General features: G+C 46.4%; 1 protein-coding gene across 4 annotated transcripts; it reads right to left on the bottom strand.

Moving 5' to 3' along the window:
• Positions 1-79: 79 nt before the first annotated feature.
• Positions 80-11,621, bottom strand: SIRPB2 (signal regulatory protein beta 2). 4 transcript variants are annotated; one of them, XM_036926437.2, is made up of 5 exons: positions 11,311-11,619; positions 6,502-6,867; positions 5,109-5,444; positions 4,520-4,585; positions 2,667-3,435 (listed from the first exon to the last, which is right to left on the bottom strand). In XM_036926437.2, the coding sequence occupies exons 1-5, from the start codon at positions 11,396-11,398 to the stop codon at positions 3,290-3,292; spliced, it is 1,002 nt and encodes a 333-aa protein (XP_036782332.2). In that variant the 5' UTR covers positions 11,399-11,619; the 3' UTR covers positions 2,667-3,289. The 4 variants fall into 4 exon arrangements, with proteins under 4 accessions (XP_036782333.2, XP_057358818.1, XP_036782332.2 ...); XM_036926438.2 differs by lacking the exons at positions 2,667-3,435; positions 4,520-4,585 and adding an exon at positions 80-209 and having other exon boundaries at positions 11,311-11,621; XM_057502835.1 differs by lacking the exons at positions 2,667-3,435; positions 4,520-4,585 and adding an exon at positions 2,532-2,657 and having other exon boundaries at positions 11,311-11,621.
• Between the last annotated feature and the right edge of the window lie 8,459 nt (positions 11,622-20,080).

Here is a 20,080-nt window from a genome sequence, read left to right as displayed (position 1 = left end):
TCGGGTAGATGTGGCTCAGTGGAGCGGCGCCCGCCGGCAGGCCCTGCCCCACGCTGTGCTTCACACAAAGCCTTCCGTGCAGGAAACGCTGCCCCTCCGCGCCCTCTGGCGGCCGCGGGGCGGAGCTGCAGCCTAACGGCTTGGGTGGGAGGCTGGCTGAGGACGACAGGCGGGGCGGGTCTTCCACATCTTAATGGGATGAAGGATCTCTAAAGGAATCATTCTCAATTATGCGTTGACGCATCCCCTTATTTCACTAATTTATTCGTTCACTCATTTGCTTAAATATTTACTGTGTGCAATCAAGGGCCTGGTGCTTTTACAGGTTTTGGGGAGGAATGGGCAGTCACTGAAACAAAGTCCCTGCCCTCTTGTTGCTTACATTCTAGGGAAAAACAGCCACAGCCCTAACAACAGGTCACTCCTCCGCTCCCAACACTTCCGTGGCTCCCCATCTCACACAGTCACATGGCCTGCAAGACCCAGAGGAAACGGGTCTGCCCCTCCATCTCATCTCCTAGGCTTCCCATTTGTTTCTTCAGCTCCAGGCACACTGCCCCCTCACTTCTGTGCCAGTGGGGAAAGCCCTTTCTTAGGCCAGGGATCCCCGGTCTCTTTTCCAGTGGCCTTGGCATCCTTCCCTTATAACCCCACCTGGCAGTTAATGTTTACTGAGCACTTACTATGTCTCGGACACTTTTAGGAGGTTTCAGTACACTAACTCATTCATTCTCATGACAACCTTATGAAATGAGTTCTATTCTTATCATTTACATTTTACAAATAGGGAACCTGGGACTCCTAAATGAATTTGAACCCAGCATGTTACCTCCAATCTGTGTTCCTAGCCACCACACACCCTGTCTATCCTTGGCCTGCAGGACTGTGCTGGTCAATTTCTTTGTGTGGAGCTGAGAGGACCAAAAAGGATTGTGTCTGAAAAGGTGCCCTGGGAGTAGAGGCCTGAAAATCCTGGGATGGAGACGTCATGGTGGATGGAGTGGTCTAGGGAGGGCTCTTGAAGGAAACAATGAAGCAGGGACTTGAAACTAAGCCAAGACCACGTGGGTGCCAGATGAGAATCAGTTTAAGGGGTGGTGATGGGAGAAGAGATTGGGGCTGGAGGTGGGGCGTGGTTTGCAGGGACCAGATCACGCAGGGCCCTGCAGGGTGAGGAGGCTTTCAGGCGCAAAGAAGGGGACCATCTCCACTTCTTCCTGAGGCCTGGTTCCATGCTTCCCTGCTCTTAGTCTCTGTGGCTGCTGTAACAAATTACCACAAACCTGGTGGTGTAAAACAACAGACATTTTCTGTCATAGTTCTGGAGGCCAGAAGTCTGCAATCAGTATCACCAGGCTGAAGTCAAGCTGTCGGTGGGCCATGCTCCCTCGGTAGACACTGGGAGGAGGCAGTCCTTGCTGCTTCAGCTTCTGCTAGTTGCCTGCTTTCTTTATCTTGTGGCTGTGCCACTCCCATCTCTGCCTCTGTGGCCACATTCCTTTCTCCTCTTCTGTATCACATCTTTCTCTTTCTCTCTCTCATCAGGACATGTGTGATCACATTTGGGCCCCACCTGGATAATCCAGGATAATCCCCCCTTCTCAAGACCCTTAATCACATCTGCCAAGACCTTTTTTTGCTGTATAAGGGTAAATTCCCAGGTTCCAGGAATTAGGATGTGGATATCCTGGGGAGGGTATTCAGCCCTTTTGGTGTCTGGTAACTCAATGATTTATTCAATTCTCAGATTAAATTAATGTCCTCTTTGACTTTGGTTTGTTCAAGCTGTTTTTCTGTTATAATGAAATACTTCCAGACTAATACACTTCCCCACATAGTAGGTGCTAATAAATGGTCATGTGCAAAGAGAAAAGGGAGCTCACAGGTACTGAATGTTCATGGTACACACAGCGCATGTTAAGCCCTCAGCAAATGAATCAAACTGGTTTTTATACACCGCAGAGCAGTCCTTGTTATTGTCCTTGATAGTCTGAGAGGTGAAGTGACTGATTAGTTGCCAAGGGTGCACAGGGAAGAAGTGGGGGGCTTCAGGATTAGAAGTCAGACGTGACTGACCCTAGGGAATGCACGCTTTCCCCTATATTAGGGCTTCTCAACTTCCGCGCTACTGACACTTTGGGCCAGACAACTGTGTTGGCAATGACTGCCCTGCGTATTCTAGGATGTTTAGCAGCATCCCAAACCTTTACCCACTAGATGGCACTAGCACCACCTGAGATGTGATTACCAAAAGGTGTTTAGGCATTGGGAAGTGTCCCCTAGTAGGGGGAACCTCCTCTTCTTGAGAACTACCGCTCTCCATCGTGCTGTCCTGTTGGAGATGGTGGTACAGACAGGTGCTGTTTCAGCTTGGAATTGAACTCAGGTGTCACACAGAGCAAGTAAGAGGCTGCCTCCTTGCCACTGCGGTGGAAATTACTGGTCATCTACTGATATTTACCCTCTAATTTAGTAGTGAAAAATTTCAGCTGGGCATGCTGCTGCCCGAATAGGCTACATTTCCCAGCCTTCCTTGCCGCTGGGTGTGAACATGTGACTACATTCTAGCCAATTAGAGGTGATGTGGGCAAATTCCTAGCGTCCTTGAAGGGTCTTGCTTCCATTCACTACTTGAGTTTTGCTGCCTGGACGTGGACCTGGTAGCAAAAAAATTAAGGAATTTTGGGTCTCGATATCAGGGAGTCCCCATATTGCCTGGCCTGCTTATGCTGGGGTATTATTAGAGAAATAAAACTTCTGGTTTAAGCCACTGTTATTTAAGAGTTTTGTTAAAGTTGTCAACACATTCTATTACAGCCAAGCAAGCCAGCCACAGTGTGGAAGGGACGAAGGCAAGAAAGAAGGACAGAGGATGTAAGTGGAGGGGTACAGATGGTGTTGGGGGTGGAGCTCAGACACATTTAGGGAACCCTTCTGAGGTGGATCTTGAAGGACAAGAAAATGTGGAGTGGGTAGGAAAAGTGCTGGCCTTCCAGAAAGGGCCACAGCAGGAGCAAGGGCCTTGAGGAGATACCCAGGAAAGGACACGGAACACTTGACTAGTCTGTGAAGAGAGAGGACAGCACATCAGGGGGAGCTCAGAGCCAAGTGTGGAATTTTACCAGGTGAACCAAAAACAAGGCACAGGGATCTAAGAGTCTGTTGTGAGGCCTGGGGAAATCTGAAAGCTGGGAGTGCAGGCAGGGAAATGGTTGTAGAGCCCATGCCCCTTTCTGACTCAGAGGATCCACTCTAGGGCTGACCCCTGATCCAGGCCCCATGCGCCTTGCTAGGGAGAGCACAGCGCTGCTGGGCCTGAGGTCTTGATGTCTTCTTGCCAACAGCTCCTCCAGCAGGCAGCCAGAGCCAGCAGGAGTACAGCCAAGGTCACTGCCTTCAGCCCCAGGACAACATGTGTGAGCACAGACAGGAGGCCTGGGGGACACAGGGGAGTGCTTAGGAAGGACTCCTGGTGAATCCCCAAGAGCCCAGATCTCAGAGCCCCATGGCAAGGTTAGGCCCAGCTGCTGTAGGACCTCTGGGTCCACAGCCTTTCTACACTAGGACAGGACATCAAAGACCTTCCCTCCCTCTGTCCTGGGCCTGAAGAGGCTTTGTCCAGTGGCCTATCTCTACCTTTAATCATCTTGCCAGCATCCCTGACCTCTGATAATAACAGAAAACTGCTTTCATTTATTGGCTGCTCAGCTCCTCTGCCCCAGACCCTGAGCTAAGCACTTCCTAATTACCTAATATAATCCTCAAACTTATCTTGCAAGGTAGGATAAGAATCCAGTTTGTATAGATGAGGAGACAGATCCTAAGTGGGCCAGAATGGGGAAGTGCTTTGCTCAGGGTCACATGAGTCAGAGAAATGGTGGGTCCAGGTGGTCAGGCTCCCAAGAATGGCAGGAACAGTGTTGAGTATCAGGTAGATCCGCGAGGCTAAGCTAACCACCTCTATCCCAACCCCTCCCACCACAGCCATTACGGAGTGCCCTGAATGTTACCTGGTGATGTGACAGGCATAGTTCTGGGCATGTATGATTGGTCACTGGAGGACACACAACCCGAGGGATAGGCTCTCAGGTTCTCAGCCCCTCCCCCCACTAGCTCAGAGGGCAGAAAACCAGAGATTCAAGGGATGAGACCACCTGTGCACAATCACACATCCGGAAAGGGGCTTGATCCAGTTGACCTGGCTACAAAGCCATGTTCTTTAGCATTATTACAGCTTCATAGTGCATCCTTACAAGGAATCATGGGATGCTCACTACTTCTCAGGTAAGACTGCTCACTGAAGGTAGTAGTGCTGGAAGTTAGAAAGTCCTTTCTTTGATTGAGCTTTAACACGGTTCTCAGGGTTCCCAGTTCTGCAGATGTGATGGAATCCTGGGAACTTTCTTGGTGGCAGACAGACCTTGGAGGTCTGAGACCCCTCCCTTCCCATGGCCAAGCCATCTTTGGTTCCCTTGCATATGGGGGACTAGTTACCTCCATGGGAGGTAGGTACACTCGCCTGATGGAAATATCTTGGTTACACGTTCACTGGTGAATTCTGCCTCTTGGGGAGAACTGGGCTTTGCTGTAAGGGAGAGAGGTGGTCTTATATGCTTCTTTTCTTCTTGTTCTGAGCCCTGTGCTAGGAGCTGGGGTCACTGAGACTGGTCTGTCAGTTCCTAATTGGGATGGGGGCTGGAAGTCAAACCCTGTAATATGAAGGACTAGTTGGACCTGCTCAAGCATCTCTGGGGCAGGACAATGTCTGATTGGTTGTACTATCTGCAGCACACGGCACAGAGTGGTGCAGCCAAGATGTTTGTTGAGTCATTAATGGTCTGTCCAAAGATCTGTGGAGCCCAGAATGGGGAAACATTAACTCTGCCTGGGAGAAGGAGAAGCTTTCACAGAGGAGGAGTCAAATTTGTGCTGGGCCTTGAAGGATGTGTAGGAGGTCTCTATAGAGAAAAGGAGAAAGCATTCTAGGCAGAGGGAACAGCTTATGTAAAGGCACAGAGGCTGAGAGAAGCTGGCTTGTTTGGGACATGAAATTCCTTGTGGACTACCTCCCTCTCTCCCCCAACACCTTCTAAGACCATCCGTCTCACCTTTCATTCTCAGCCTGGTGCCCTGTCCAGACAGGTACTGCCTGTTGAATTTCCTCTGAAACTTTACACAGTAGTAGGTGCCCACATGCTCAGTGGTGACGCCTTGCAGGAGAATGCTGAAGTCGCTGCTGGAGGACTGGACTGCCATCACGTTGGGGCAGGAGACGCCTCCAAAGTTGTAAATTGCCTTCTGGCTCAGACCAGCCCCCCGAAACCACCTGATGGGTCCAGGAGGACCATCTCCAAGCACTGTGCAGTCCAAGAGTACAGTGTCCCCGGTGGCTGCTGACACCAGCTCCTGGGGCTGGATGATCCAGAGGTCTGGGTCCCCAGCTCCTGAAGCCAAAGAGAAGAGCTTTGTTGGATTCCCTCTCTTCCTCCATCATATCTCCCTCACATTTCCTCCCTCATATCTTCCCTCCCTCCGCCTTCCCTGATTTCTTTGCTCAGCCGCTCCCTTCCGCATTCCCTCGTTACCCACAAGGCAGTGCTCAGTGCTGTGTGGCACCCTGTGTATGGGTGCTAGAATTGGGGAAATGAAGCTCAGCAAGACACCCACATGTCCTGCCCAGAAGAAGTTCTCAGCCTGGTGGTAGTGATGGTCCAGAAAAATCCCCCTAAAGTTGGAAACCTAGAGGACTGCTGCACCAAGAGAGGACACGAGTCCCAGCTTGGAGGGAGACTGAGAAGGCCTCCTGAAACACCTGCATGGAGTTGAGATGACCCCACCCCCTGCCAGTGCTCTCCCTATCCCCAGTTTACAGGGGGTTTACAAACATCCATTCTTCCGTGTTATCACCTGAATGACCCCTGAAGGAGGAATGATCTTGCCTATTTTACAAGTTAAGCACTTGAACTATATAGAGCTGAAGGGATTGATTTAAGAATAGAGTCCTATTTTATGACAGACCCTGGATTTGAGTATCTGGGTGAACTCTGGACTTAGCATGACTGATAACTGGGGGAGTATGGTACACGAAATGGTCAGTCCCAGCTCTTGACTCCCCTCTGGTAGAGCGGTACCTCATACCCTTGACGTGGCCTCACCACTGCGGCACTGTACAATTCCCTGTCTTTTGAGCTTAGCCACATGACTTGCTTTAGCAATGGGCTGTCAGCCTACATTGTATGATTAGAAGTTTGAAATATGGTTGGGGTGTGGGGATTATTCCTCTTTGCTTCTGCCATTTTTGTGACAAAAATGTACTCTGGGTAGTTGGAATAAGACGTGGGCCCTGGGATGAGATGTGGAGTAGAACCACCCCAGCTGCCTGCAAATGTGTGAGTGAGATACACTTATTTTTGTAGCCACTGAGACTTTGTGGATAAAGGTGACCAATGCAGGGGGATAGATCAGAGCAGAATGCCATGAACCACAGGGCCTGATACTCACTTTTCACAAGCACTGAGGTGCCCTTATCCAGATTCTTCTCTGAGTTCTCACTCAAGCCATTGAAGCTCACACAGTGGTAGGTTCCAGCATGCTCCCTGGTGACATTGTGGATATAGATGGAATAGTCGCAGTTTAGCGGCTCCAATGTCTGCTGGATCGCTGGTGTCACCCCGGGGAAGAAGCCATGTTTGAAGTTATAAATTTCCTGCTGGTCCTGATTGCTCACCTTGACCCATTTTATCATGTCACCAATGCAGGAGCCATCTACCTTACACCTCAGGAGGAGTGTCTCACCTTCTGCCACCAGCATGGGGCCCTCGGGCTGCAGCACCTGCCATTCACTCCCACTGCTCTGCTCAGAGGCTCCTGTAAGAGAGGAAGGAAGGCCTTGTGCTGCACAGGAAGGACTTGGAGCTCTAAGAGGCAAGCTCAACACAATCTAGCCACTAGCTGGCTAAGAACACTCAGGGGATGTCATTGGAGATGGCCGTGAAAGAGAGGAGGTGGTTGGCTGGAGAGAGAACAGAGCTACTGAATGGGGAACTTGCAAATAATAGATGGCACTGCATGCTCATTATGTGTCAGGTGCTGCGTGTATTACTGCATTTACCTCTCCCAGTGCTCCTGTGAGGTGGGCAGCATTAGTCCCGTTTCACACAGAAGACACTGAGAGCCCAGACGGGTTAGAGAAGTTTCTGAAATCACTGCTTATGGGCTGAATTGTATCTCCTCCTACCCCAAATTCATATGTTGAGGCCCTAATGCCCCATACCTCTGAATGTGACTACATTTAGAGATAGGGTCTTTAAAGCAGTGACTAAGTAAAAATGAAGTCATAAGGGTGGGCTCTACTTCAGTATGGATGGTGTCCTTATGAGAAGAGGGGATTAGGACATAGACACATGCAGAGGGGGTACCGTGTGAAGACAGAGGAGAGGAAGCCAAGCAGAGAGGCTCAGAAGAAACCAGCCCTGTTGACACCTTGATCTTAGACTTGCAGCCTCCAGAATTATGAGAAAATAAATTTTGGTGTTGAAGCCACCAGTCTGTGTTACATTGTCACAGCAGCCCTAACAAAGGAATGCATCACCCAACAAGAATGTGACAGAGCCTTACAGTCTGTTTCTGGAGCCCCTGCCCAACCCTCAAATGTATCACACAGAGCTCCGGTGCTGTGGTGTTCAGTGTAGGCACCCTCCCTGCCTCCTGTGAATTCATCGACAGACTGCAATGCTCATCCACGCACTGCAAAGTGAACTGTTCACTTTGGCACAGAGACAGTGGGCTGAGCCATCCCTCGGAAGTTCTTTTACACCTGGGTTATGAACATTGTGGCAGGTACTCCCTTCAAGAATTCCTTGAGGAAGTGCTATTATTTCCATATTTTAGACAAGAAAACTAATGATAAGAGAGATGAAGAAAAATGAGGTGGACCAAGCACTCAGTAGGTGTCGTGGCCCAGATCTGAATTCACATCAGGCGATTTAAAGTTCTGCTCAACACAAGGTCATCAGCTTTATGCCCTCAGTTTCCCTTGGTCTGTGTGACCACAAGGGCTTGTGAATATCTCAGTTTCATTCCAAGATGTACATTTGCAGTGTATTAGGGTGTTTCTCTTTTGACTGAGATGGGGGAGTAGGGAGGAGAAGCAAGCATTCCCTTCCAAGAGGACCTCGGGAAGGGTTGTGAAATTCTAAGTTCTTTTCCTGCCTATCTTCAGCAAGGCATGTGCTTTCAGTCTCTAAGAACTGTTTCACAGCTGTGACCTGGTGATTCCCCAGGTTCAATTCTAGGGATTCCTTTTGTCCGTGGGTCCTTGGTTCCCAGAGTTCAGCTACACCCACACCCAAATGCCATGCTTTGAGCTGGTCAGACCTGTTCTCTGTGATCCTTTTTGGTGAATTGCTTCCCGGTCCTGGGTAGTTTCCTTACCCACATGCCTGAGCAGCGCCTACCACTTAGCACAGGGCTAAGGTTAGTGCCTGTTCCCTCCAGCCAAACTGGCAAACCTCGTGACCCAACAGGGCAATAGACGGACAACACAAAGAGAGCCCTCTGCTCAGCGAGAAGTGCTCTGGACCCCCCTAGCAAACCCGGAAAGCAAGGCCCCAAAATGATAAAACATAACATTCTTTTGTGAGGTTTTAAACAAAATAAAGTGTTATAGCTAATGAGCCAACAAAGAAGATAAGGGAGCATTGTTAAAATATTTAACATCCTAAAGAAGACAGAAAAAGATAAAAAGGGAACAAAGAACAAATAGGTAAGTAATAGATCTAAACCTAATCATATAAAAAGTCACTTTAAATGTAAATGGTCTAAAAGTAACAATACTTAAATACTATGATATAAGGTCCATACCTGTTACATGATAAAGGCAGAAAAAGGACAAGAAAACAAAAGGTATTTGAGATATATATTAGAGACAGATGGATAGCAAGATGCACACGCTCAAAAAAAATGTAAATGGTCTAAATAACCCATGTAAAAGTTAGAGATTGTCAGATTGAATAGAAAAGTAAGAACCACCATGTGTTGCCTACAAGAAATTCACTTTAACTATTTAAGATGCAAATACATTAAAACAAAAATGATGGGGAAAGATATAGCATAGTAATACTGATCGAAGGAAAGCTGGAGTGCTTATATTAATGTAAGATAAAGTAGATTTCAGAGCAAAGACTGTCTCCAGGAATAAAGAATGTCACTTCATAATGACTGAGGAGTAAATTAATGAAGAAGGCATACAAATCCCCAACATTTATGCACCTAATGACAGAACTTCAGAGTATATGATGCAAAAAACCAATAGAAGTGCAGGGAGACACAGACAAATCCACATTTACAGTCTGAGATTTCTACATCCTTCTCTCAATTGTTGACAGAAAATCAGGCAGAAAATCTAACTGACATTTGTAGAACCCTTTACACCCCTCCCCACCAAATAGCACGATATATAGTTCTTTTTGAGTGCACAGGGAACATTTACCAAAACAGAGCATGTTCTGAGTCATTAAGAAAATCTTAATACATTAAAAAGAATTCAAGTTATGAAAAGCATAATCTCTGACCACAATGGAATTAAATTGGAACCAGTGACAGATGCCTAGAGAACCCCTAGATATCTGAAAGCTAAATAACACACTTCTAAATTACACATAATATATGAGCCAAAGATAAAAGGGAAATTAAGAAGTATTTTGATCTGAATGAAAATGAAATCACAATATTAAAATTTGTGGGGTGCTGCAAAAGCAGGGAGAAATTTATAGCATTAATGCCTATATTAGGAAAGAACAAAGGACTTAATGAGTGACTTTAGTTTCTACCTTAAGTAACCAGAGACAAAGAGCAAATTAAATCAAAATTAAGTAAAAGAAAGGAGACCACAAAGATCTGAGTTTAAATCAACAATGTAGAAAACAAAAAACAACCGAGAAATAAGAATGAAATCTTTGAGATCATGACAGTGATAAACTTCTAGCCATATTAAGAAGAGAGAAAGAAAGAGAGAGAACTTAGATTTCTAAAATCAGGAATGAGAGAGATGACACCAGTACCAATTTTATAGATGTCAAAAGGATAATAAAGGAATATTGTAAAAAATGTTCATAACTATGTATATTTGAGAACATGGACAAATTCCTTAAAAACACAACTACCAAAACTACCTCAAGAAGAAATTGATAACCTGGATAGCCCTTATTATCTATTTTCAATTTCAATTTGTATTAAAAACCTTCCCAAAGAAAACTCTGTCTAGATGGCTTCATTAGTGAATTCTACCATACATTTACACAGAACACAAAAATCATGATCCATAAAAGAACAAATTGATAAATTGATAAAAATTAAGAAATCCTGTTGTTTAAAAGACACTCATAAAAGAATAAAAAGACAAACCACAGAGTAGAAGAAAATCTTGGCAAAGCATATATCTGATAAAAGTTTGTAACCAGAATATATAAAGAATTATCAAAATGCAATAAGATAACTTAAAAATGGGAGCTGAACAGATGCTTTACTAAAAAGAATTTCAACATCATTACACATTAGGAAATGCAAGTTGAAACAACAATGAGATACTACCACACACCTATTAGAATGACTAAAATTATGAAGAGTAACTATACCAAGTGTTTGGTGAGGATGTGGAGGAAAAGTCATCCTCATATGTTGCTGATGAAAATGTAAAATGGTATAACCATTTTGGAAAACAGTTTGGCAGTGTCTTAAAAAGTTAAACACCTACCATATGATCCAGTCATTTTATTCTAAGGTATTTTCCCAAGAGAAATGAAAACATAGTTCCACAGGAAGACGTGCAAATGAATGTTCATAGGTGCTTTATTTGTAATATCCACAAACTACAAACAACGCAAATGTCTGTCAACAAGTGAATGGAAAACAAACTGTGGTTTATCCATACAGTGGATAGATATGAAAAGACACGAGCTATTGATATACACAACAACATGAATGAATATCAAAATAATTATGCTGCATAAAAGACAGCAGACAAAAGGGGTACAAAGTATTTCATAGAAGAGGAGACTGAAGTGGCATCTGACACGGGCACACCCATGCCCCAGCAAGAGCCTAGGCTTTGTGAGCCCAGAGCCTGGGAGCTTACCTTCACTGTGCTGCCTCCCAAGAAGTCCTGCTTCCTGGGACACTGGTCTGAGCTCTGCCAGGCTCAGGAAAGTTCTCAGCTCCCCCTTCCCGCTCCACCTTGGTGGTGTGGAGCCCTCCGGGCATGCCAGACCCCTGCTGCCCCTCTCTGGAACCAGCCAGGGGCGGATCACTCACCTGAGAGGACAAGGAACAGTGCCAACAGCCGGGAGCAGGGAGGTGACTGGGTCAGGTAGGGAGGGGTGGGCATCTCCAGGGGACACATGCCCACAGTGGTCCCCAAGACTGGCCACTATTCTCTCTGGTGGATGTTGGAGCCTACATTAGGGCCAGTGAGCAAGGCTTTTTCTGCATCTCGTGGGCAAGGCTACTTAAGGAAGTGTTTTCACAACAGCAAGAAAACAGCTGGTGCAAAGAGGAAGGAGCCTGTTGGAGGGGTTTCCGGCTTCCGTGTCGGGACGGTGGTTCCTGTAATCCCTGTCAAAGTCTTAATGACCCCTTGCCACAGACTCTGTCCTCGACACCCTGGGAGGAGATGAACGTGACCATCATAGTGTGGGCCCAAGTCGACCAGACTTTGGAACAAGTATTGGGTCTGCCTCTTCCTGGCTGTGTGACCTTTCAAACTCGTTTGCCATCTCTGAAATTTTGTTTCCTCATCTGCAAAATGGGGACAGTAGCAATCCCCTCTGCAGAAAGGTGTTGTGAGGATTATCTGAAATACACATGTGAGGGCTCAGTATATATGTAATGTTACTGATTTGCAGTGAGATTTGCATATGTAAATGCTAACCCTATTAGCCATCATCCACAATATGCAGGAAGTAGAGGAGGTGACATTGGCCTGAGAAGAAGGATTCATTATAAAGCAAGACCTATGGAGTCCTCCTTTTGGCAGTGCAGGGAGGGCACAAACCCCATTTCTGAATGTATAGTTGGGGGCAACCCTCTAAACCCCGTTTCCTGGAGTCCAAATGGAACATACTAGGATTGCATAAAAATTTGGGTTTGTGGCATCTTAATTTTCTGTAACTGATCTAAACTTCCTCAGGAGCTCCCAGACTGGCTGTCAGGAAGCAAAAGCCCAAGTTTGCCAATGAAAAACAATCCCAGGCTCTTGCAGGTCCTGACAGCTTCTTCAGTTGCACTGCCTGGGTTCAAGTCTTGGCTTTACCTGATCATGACAATCATTTGAGCACTTTGTATCCCAGTTTTCTGAAATGTAAACAGGACAAACAATACAAGTGTGCAAGTGTGGGGTGGAGTAAGTATTGTGTGTGCCACCATCATTCTCTCCAAATTAACTTACTCTTTGCCAAAAGAGATAAACAGGTGCAAGCTTGCAGTGCTTCCCTCCCTCCTTCCTACTCCAGAGGCTCCTGGGTGCGGAGGGAACATGCTTCTTTCTGGGCAGGATGGCAGGCTTTCAGTCTGAGTCCTGTTTTGGGGTCTGGTGTTTGCCATTTCTCTTGGTCAGTTGGCCCCCAAGTGCTTTGCACTGGATCAGCTAAGCTGTGGCTGGTCCTGCCTGGCCCTTTAGCCCCACTGCTAAATCTCATTGCTCCTTCTACTTGTTATGTTGAGAAGACCCACATATTATAGCTCCTTCAACTGACCACAGTTCTAGAAAATTCCACCAAACCTTCAATACCTCCATGTCATCTTCCCAGGGGAGCTTCTGAATCACCTGTTTATCTGTATTCCTTTTTCATCTATTTCTTTTTTTTTTTCTAAAGTTTTGCTTAAAATTGATCTTATTTATTAGGGTAAGGTATTGAATTAGTTGGCTATTGCTGTGTAATAGCCCAAAATGTAGGGGCTTAAAACAATAATCATTTACTTTGCTCCTGATTCTCTGGGTTGATAATTTTGTCTGGACTCATCCCCACGGTTCTCCTCTCAGCGGATGTGGGGATTGCTCGTGTGCTTGAGATCTGGGGCCGGCTGGGTAATTCTGCTTTGGGGCTGGGCTGGGCTGATTGCCACTGGGGCCACCTCAGCTCTCCTCCACGTGGTCGCTCACTCTCTAGGAAGCTAGTCTGGATGTGTTTACATGAGGGGGCAGTTTTGAGAGAGAGAGAGCAGAAGCTGCAAGGTACAGTGACTCTTCTTCCACATTCTTTTGGCCAAAGCAAGTCTCAAGACCAGACCAGATTGAAGGGATGGAAAACAGACTTCACCTCTTGATAAGAAGAGCTATCAGAGTCCTATTGCAAAAGATCTGGATATAGGGAGGGGGAAAAGAATTATGGACATTTTAGTAATTAAGCTACCACAGGCATCCACAGGGTCCAGTATTCACAGGATTTGAAGTGCCTTGTATAAGGCTTCCAGATAGTACCACAGTCACTGGTTTCTGAAGATATTAAATTCTTCACTATTTCTGATCTATTGCTCAGAAGCCAGGCTGGACATGGCCCCTTTGTGAGGCCTATGTGGCCTTCTGAACACCTTAGGAAGCCAGGTCATGGTCCCTTTTTCTCCAGGAATCTCTAAACATACCTGGGATTTCTATACTCCATTCCCACCATGCCCCAGAGTTCTGAGCCCAGGGATAGGGGTGCCAGGACCCTGGCATCTCAACTCCTGCCCTTCTCCCCCTTTTTCTAGCCACCATCCACCAAGTCATAAGGGGAGGCATTCCCCTCCTTTCCTTCTATAGGGACTTTCCTAACCTCAGCCCTCCCTGGACACATGGTCTTCTTTCTTCCAGCTGGAATCCCTCCAGCTCCTGCCTCAAGGCAACAAATCTTAGGCTCCAGCTTTGATAAGGGGCAGAGCTGCATGGGAAGGAGATAGACCACGGAAAGAGAGAACAATACATAAGGAAGCCCTTAAACAATATCAGACCTGTCCTGCTCATCTGTAAAATGGATGCCCTAGGATGGCATGTGGGGCACTGGCTCCCAGTAAGGGCTCATAACTCGGAGCTGTGATTCCCCTCCTGGGCAGTGTGCTCAGATGTTGCAGGAACAGTGGTCACTAACTTGAGGAGCTAGCCCTGAGTTGTTTATAATGGGGGCACCCCAGGTATAAATAAAGCACAAGTCTACACTTAGGTTGTTTTAATTTTTATTCTACAAAAAAGGAACTTTGTTAAAACAACAGCTTCTTCATTGTTTATCACAAAATGGACAACACAGTGAACAAATCCAGGGCAACTGTTCAACTCTATCAGCAATCTAATAAGTACTGATTTAAAAACAGCATCTCTGCAAATCAAGGAACTAGACCATCTTCAGGACGGGCAATGGGGATGGCCAAAGGCTAGTTCTGCCAAAGATAGTTACGCCTGCCCTAACACTGTATAAGGAGAGGCTGGGTGATAAATCACATGACACTAGAGTGGGGACTTCTTCGGAGCATGGACTGCTCAGGGGAGGGAAGAGAAGCTTTGCCCACCTCAGGATAACTAAGGAGCTTTGAGAGGACCCTCAGCAAGCTGACACAGGTCCCTGGAATTTTCACTGTCTCACATGCAGTCAAGGGCAGGGTGAAGGGTTGGCTGGCTGCTCAGAACTGCAGCCTGGAGTTCCCTGGGGGGACATCTCTGAAGAACTCACAAAAGTACATCTTGAAAGAATTATATTTGGACTTCTCCACCCACCATTTGGTTTCCACTGTCTCACTGAAGGGGACAGGGGGAAAAGAAAATGGGTAGGAAACTCTCTCCCCATCCCTTCCCTCAATTCCAATCTTGGGGGAAGCCAGAGGCGGGGTGAATGCAGAGGGAGAGTGAATGCAGAGCAAGGGGGGATGAGGCCAGAAGCCCGCTGACCACTCAGCCCCATGTAGGTTTCCTGACCCGAGGCTGGTCCCAGCTGGGGAAGGGGAACCTACTGAATGATAGCACATTTTTTATTACCTGAATAATAGGTTCGTTATTACCTGTGAGGAGGGATGATTTATTTGGTAGTGTTTATGTGAAAGGGCACTGTGAGGAGGAGTGAGGCCACTTTCTCCTGGAGCCCTGCTGAGTCCAAGATGTCCAACAAACAGGTTGTAGGAGCAGGAACAAAGAAGGAGTCTGTTGAAGAGGGTTGGGTGAACTTCTTCTGGACAGAGTTGGGAAAGGTCATGGTCCTTGGTGCAGATCCTCCCCTTCTCCCTCTTGTCTTAGTCTTCAACGTGAGGGGCCTCTGGGTTCAACCCCCCAGTATTCCTATTCTGTCCCTTATCCTACTCACAAGGGGATCGTTCCCATGACTAGGTCACCAGTGGAGGCGACCAGGGGCATTGGCCTGGGGGTGCTGGAGTGTCTGGAACCCCATGCTCTGATGCCTGTGAGCTACCCTAAGAAGGAAGGGGCAAGCGCAGGAGGGGGCCTGAGCCATAGAGGACACAAGAAAAGACTTCAGCCCTACCCCTGAGAGGACATGAAGAGCTGCTTCACCCCCCACTTCCCTCCCAGAACCTGGAGATGACATGTGACAATGCCCTACATCAGTGAAAGGGGCTTTCAGTCACCCGGGAAATGACAGACAGTGATGAGTACTGGATTTGGACCCAGAACTACCTCACAAACCCCTTCTTACTGTCCAGCCTTCATTTCTGCCTTCTCAAAGGAATGATTTGCCTGAATATTTTGGTCTTCAAGAAACTTCTAGCCACAGATTATGGGCTATGCTGTTGGAGCTGGAAGGACCAGGGAATTTTCCCTGCAATCCTAGAAGGACTCCCCCTTCTTTTCCTTCCCTCTTCCTCCTGCCCTTCATCTGTCCTTCTCTTCATGTCTTTTCTCACCTGTTCAACACTAGGGATCATATATACTCATTCATTCATTCAATAAATATTGTACCAGGCACTGTGCCTGATATTTAGGATATATCAGTGAAGAAAATAGACAACACTTCCTGCCCTTTTGGAGGTTACAATCCAGGGAGCAGGGGGAGGGACAGGCAATACATAGTAAATAATAAATAAAACAAATAAGTAAATCACACTGTATGTTAGAAAGTGGTAAGTCCTATGAAAAAGACACGTGGAGCGAGGAAAGGGGGATGAGGTGAGCCAGTGGTGGGGGGCCATGGGAGCCAGGGTAAGGACTTTGGTTTTTACTGAGTGATACGAGCAGCTATTGCAAGGTTTTGAGCAGAGGAAGGACAGGATCTGACTCTTGTTTTAAGAGGCTCCTCTGTTGTCTGTACTGAGAGTGGGTGAGAGAAGCAAGGGTGGAGGCAGCGAGACTAGTGAGGAGCTAATTGCAGCAATTCCAGAAAGGTGGGTGAATCAGGGCAGTGGAGATGGACAGAAGGAGCTGGATTCTGAATATGTTTTAAGGTAGAGCTTATATAATGTCCTGATAGAAAGGATCTGAAGTGAGAGAGGAGGGGTCGAGGATACCTCCAAGATTTTGGGGGGAATAGAGTTCCCATCAAATGCAATGGGGATGTCTGTGGGTGGAGCAGGTTTGGGGGGATGAGGTCAGTTTTTGAAATGGTAAATTTCAAGATGGTATTGGGCATTCAAGTGGGGCTACAGAGCAGGCAGTTAGAATATTCAAGGAAGCAGTCCCAGCTAGAGAAGTACGTTTAGGAGTCCCTGGGCTGTCAATGTTACCTAACTGGGCTGGAAAAGAGCATCAAGGGAGAATATGTGGTGGTTAAGGACATGGGAGCTTAAACCAGACTGCATGGCTTCAAATCCCAGCCAGCCACTTACCAGCTGTGTGAACTGATACTGAACCTTTCTGCGACTTGGTTTCCTCATTTGCAAAATGAGGATAATTGTAGTCTAAACCTCATTTGGTTGTTGTGAGTCCATGAATGCAAAGTACTCAGAACAGAGGCCGGTGTATAGTCAAGTGCGTAGTCCATGCTCGCTGACTGGTGTGCTAAGATGTGCATTTCTCCATGCCACCAGAATGTCACTAATTTTTTCAAAAATTGGACATAATTTCAGTCTTAAAGAAAATCTACAAGATAGGACAACAAACTTTGTTTTTCAGAAACATCTGTGAATAAATTGCTGACATATTGCTTTATCATCCCCAAACACTTATGTGTATTTCTTATAAATAAGGATTTTTTCCTACATGGCCACAATACCACCCAAACCAGGAGGTTAACACTGACACATTACTATCAACTTACCTTCAGACTCCCCCCACCTGCACCCCACAACAAGTCTTGCCAAAATGTCTTTAATAGAAAAAGGATCCAGTTACATTTAGTTGTCATGTCCCTTTAGCTTCTTTTACTATAGGACAAATCCTCTTTACTTTGTGACTGCCACACTTTTGAAATGCCCAGGTCAGTTATTTTGCAGAATGTCTCTCAGAGTGGGTAGTCTGACACTTCCTTATGATTGGAGTCAGGCTTTGCACCTTCGGCAGAAACCTCCAGAAGCGATGCTGTGCTCTTCTCATTGAGTCTAGTTGGAAGCACACACTTTGAATTTGTTGCATTACTGGGGATGTTCGCTTGATTACTTGGTTAAGATGGTGTCTACCAAGCATTTTCACCATAAGTTATTTTTCCCCTTTGTAATTAATAGCATGTCACTTAACTTTTTCTTTTTCTAACTCTGATTAAATCCAGTCTGATCACTTGCCCCCGCCCAGGTTGGAGAGAGTGAATAGCAGCTATAGTCCAGTGGCCCCCACCACACCCCTGGGCCAGAAGGACTCTGGTTCTGGAAGCAAATCTTATCTGGCATGCACCCATCACCCTGTCCCCAGGTCACCTCTGGGGTATTGCATCCTGGCAGGGTGCAGTTTTCCACACCTCACTAGATTCAACACCCAATTCCCTTGCTCACAGACCCGCACCCTCCCCTCTCCATTCCCCATTCTGTCCAGCAAAAGGTTTCAGGGTACTTTGGAGAAGAATTCTTCCCCAGACCCAAGAGATGAGTCCCCATTGGACCATGTCAGTTTCCACCTCTTGGCTAGTGACTGGTTGAGGCTGGGACGCACGTTGAAATTCTGACCAGTGAGATGTGAAAGAGTCCCCTGGAGGACTCTGGGGAAAAGAAAATCCTACTAGCTGACTGCCTCTGTGCAGACAGTGGATTTGGTAGGAAACCTTCTGTAAGGAAGAGTCTAATACCTACCATCAGGAAAGCATCCTAGGAACTGCTGGTGGGAGATTTGGAACTCTAGGTTCCGAGAACCAGTTCATATACCCCACTGCTTTCATTTGTCCTCTCTGTGACTTTTTTTACTTCTTCCCACCAAGCCTGAGATTAAGTCCTTCAGGGACTCTGGGGGAAAAACATGAGGGTTCCAAATGGCGTTCATGAAATTATTTTCTCTGTTTCCACATTTTAATAATGGATGAGTGTTAGAAATCTGTAGGAATAAAGCACATAGAACATTGGTGTTTTGTGTAGTTGGATGCATTCGTCCTCCCCAAAGTCAAGCTGATGCTTATTAAGAGCTAAATGACTTTATACACACACATATCCCCATGTTGCCATAGCTTCTTCATCTTTTCTCTTTTATAGCTTTTTTGATCTAGAATTCACCTAGCATAATATTCTCGCACATAAAATGTACCATTCAATGGTTTTGAGTATATTGAATCAGAATGCATAGACCTCTGACACAGAGTTAGCAAATACAGAGCAGAGCTGGGTATGTGCTCTGATTAGGTGGAGAGGACCTGAGATCACCTAGTGGAGTTACCTGGGATCCCAGAGTAGCCAGGATTTGCAGTGTGCTCAGTAAGGTTGTCAGAGGGCCTGAAAGTGAGTGGGTGTAGAGAAACCGTGAGATCAGGAAGAAGTTAATTCTGGGGACACTGTGTGGATCCATATAGTTCAGGGCAGCACAAGATGATGGACATGTTAGCAGATGCCTGCACTTGCCAATATCACCAAGGCACCCTAGATACACTGGGGATGGAGTGGGGAGACCCTGAATTGACTGAAGGGATCTTGAATTGACTACGATTAAGTCTATGGAAAAGATGCATAAACTAGAAATTATGTTAGATCATGTAAAGATGCAATACATTTTGCACACCCTCCAGTGGTGGCCTGGGAATTGCATCAAGTTAGGTTGTATTAGTTTGATCATGTCATCTGATTCCTCCAAGATACAGCCTCCCCATTTGTAAACTGGGGCTGGGGAGGAGGGGTTGGATTCGGTGGTATCAAGAGCTTTTCCAGCTCAGATTGGCCAGGATGTGAGTCTCAGCATCTCTCAGATGTTTCACTGCCCACTTGTGAATGTTTTCCCTGTAAGTCACTCTCTTTTCAGTCCTTCCCCCAGTGTCCAGTGAGACTCCTGAGAACCACCAGACCCATAGGGGACAGGTGACAAGGGAGATGTCCCCAACTCCTGCCGAGATTATATGAAAATGCAAAAGGAAAATACATACACCTATCATGATGATAAACGGAACATTTTGTCTTTCTGCTTTTCCTTCTCATCTATGCCTACCTAAGTATCCTTTTTGTACCAGAACCTGGAGACTGCACTGTATCCAAGGGCTTTGGGAGGCAACAAGATAGAAAAGGAAAATAAAGCTATTTTGGCTTTGGTGATTGACTGCCTTGGCAAACAGTTTTGCAGACCCAATGGCTCTATAAATATCTCTCCAGCTCTGACCCCTCTCCTGCACTCCTGATGTGTATGTCCATCTGCCTACTCAGCATCTGTACCAATAAACATTCCATTTTACAGGTTCAGAACTGAACCCTTGGTTCCCACCACCAATGCTATGATTGTTCCATCTGTCTTCCCTATGTCACCCATTGCTTCATCTGGCCAGAAATCATCCTCAATCCCTTCTCAAGCATGTCCCCTCACATCTGTCTTTAAGTACACCTCACATTAGTTAATTTCTCTTCCTCTCCACTGGCACCACCATAGCTCAAGCCATCCTCATTGCCCCCTGGGCTTGCTGCAATAACCTCATAACTGAATTCCCTAATTACTTGCTTTCCTGTAATCTATTTACTCCCCCCACCACCCCCAGGAGTCATAGTGACTTCTAAAAAT

This window comes from Manis pentadactyla, chromosome 5 (genome assembly GCF_030020395.1).
Source record: "Manis pentadactyla isolate mManPen7 chromosome 5, mManPen7.hap1, whole genome shotgun sequence".
NCBI classification, from domain to species: domain Eukaryota; kingdom Metazoa; phylum Chordata; class Mammalia; order Pholidota; family Manidae; genus Manis; species Manis pentadactyla.
Note: the sequence above shows the minus strand (reverse complement) of the source record. Positions and strands in the feature narration are given on the sequence as shown.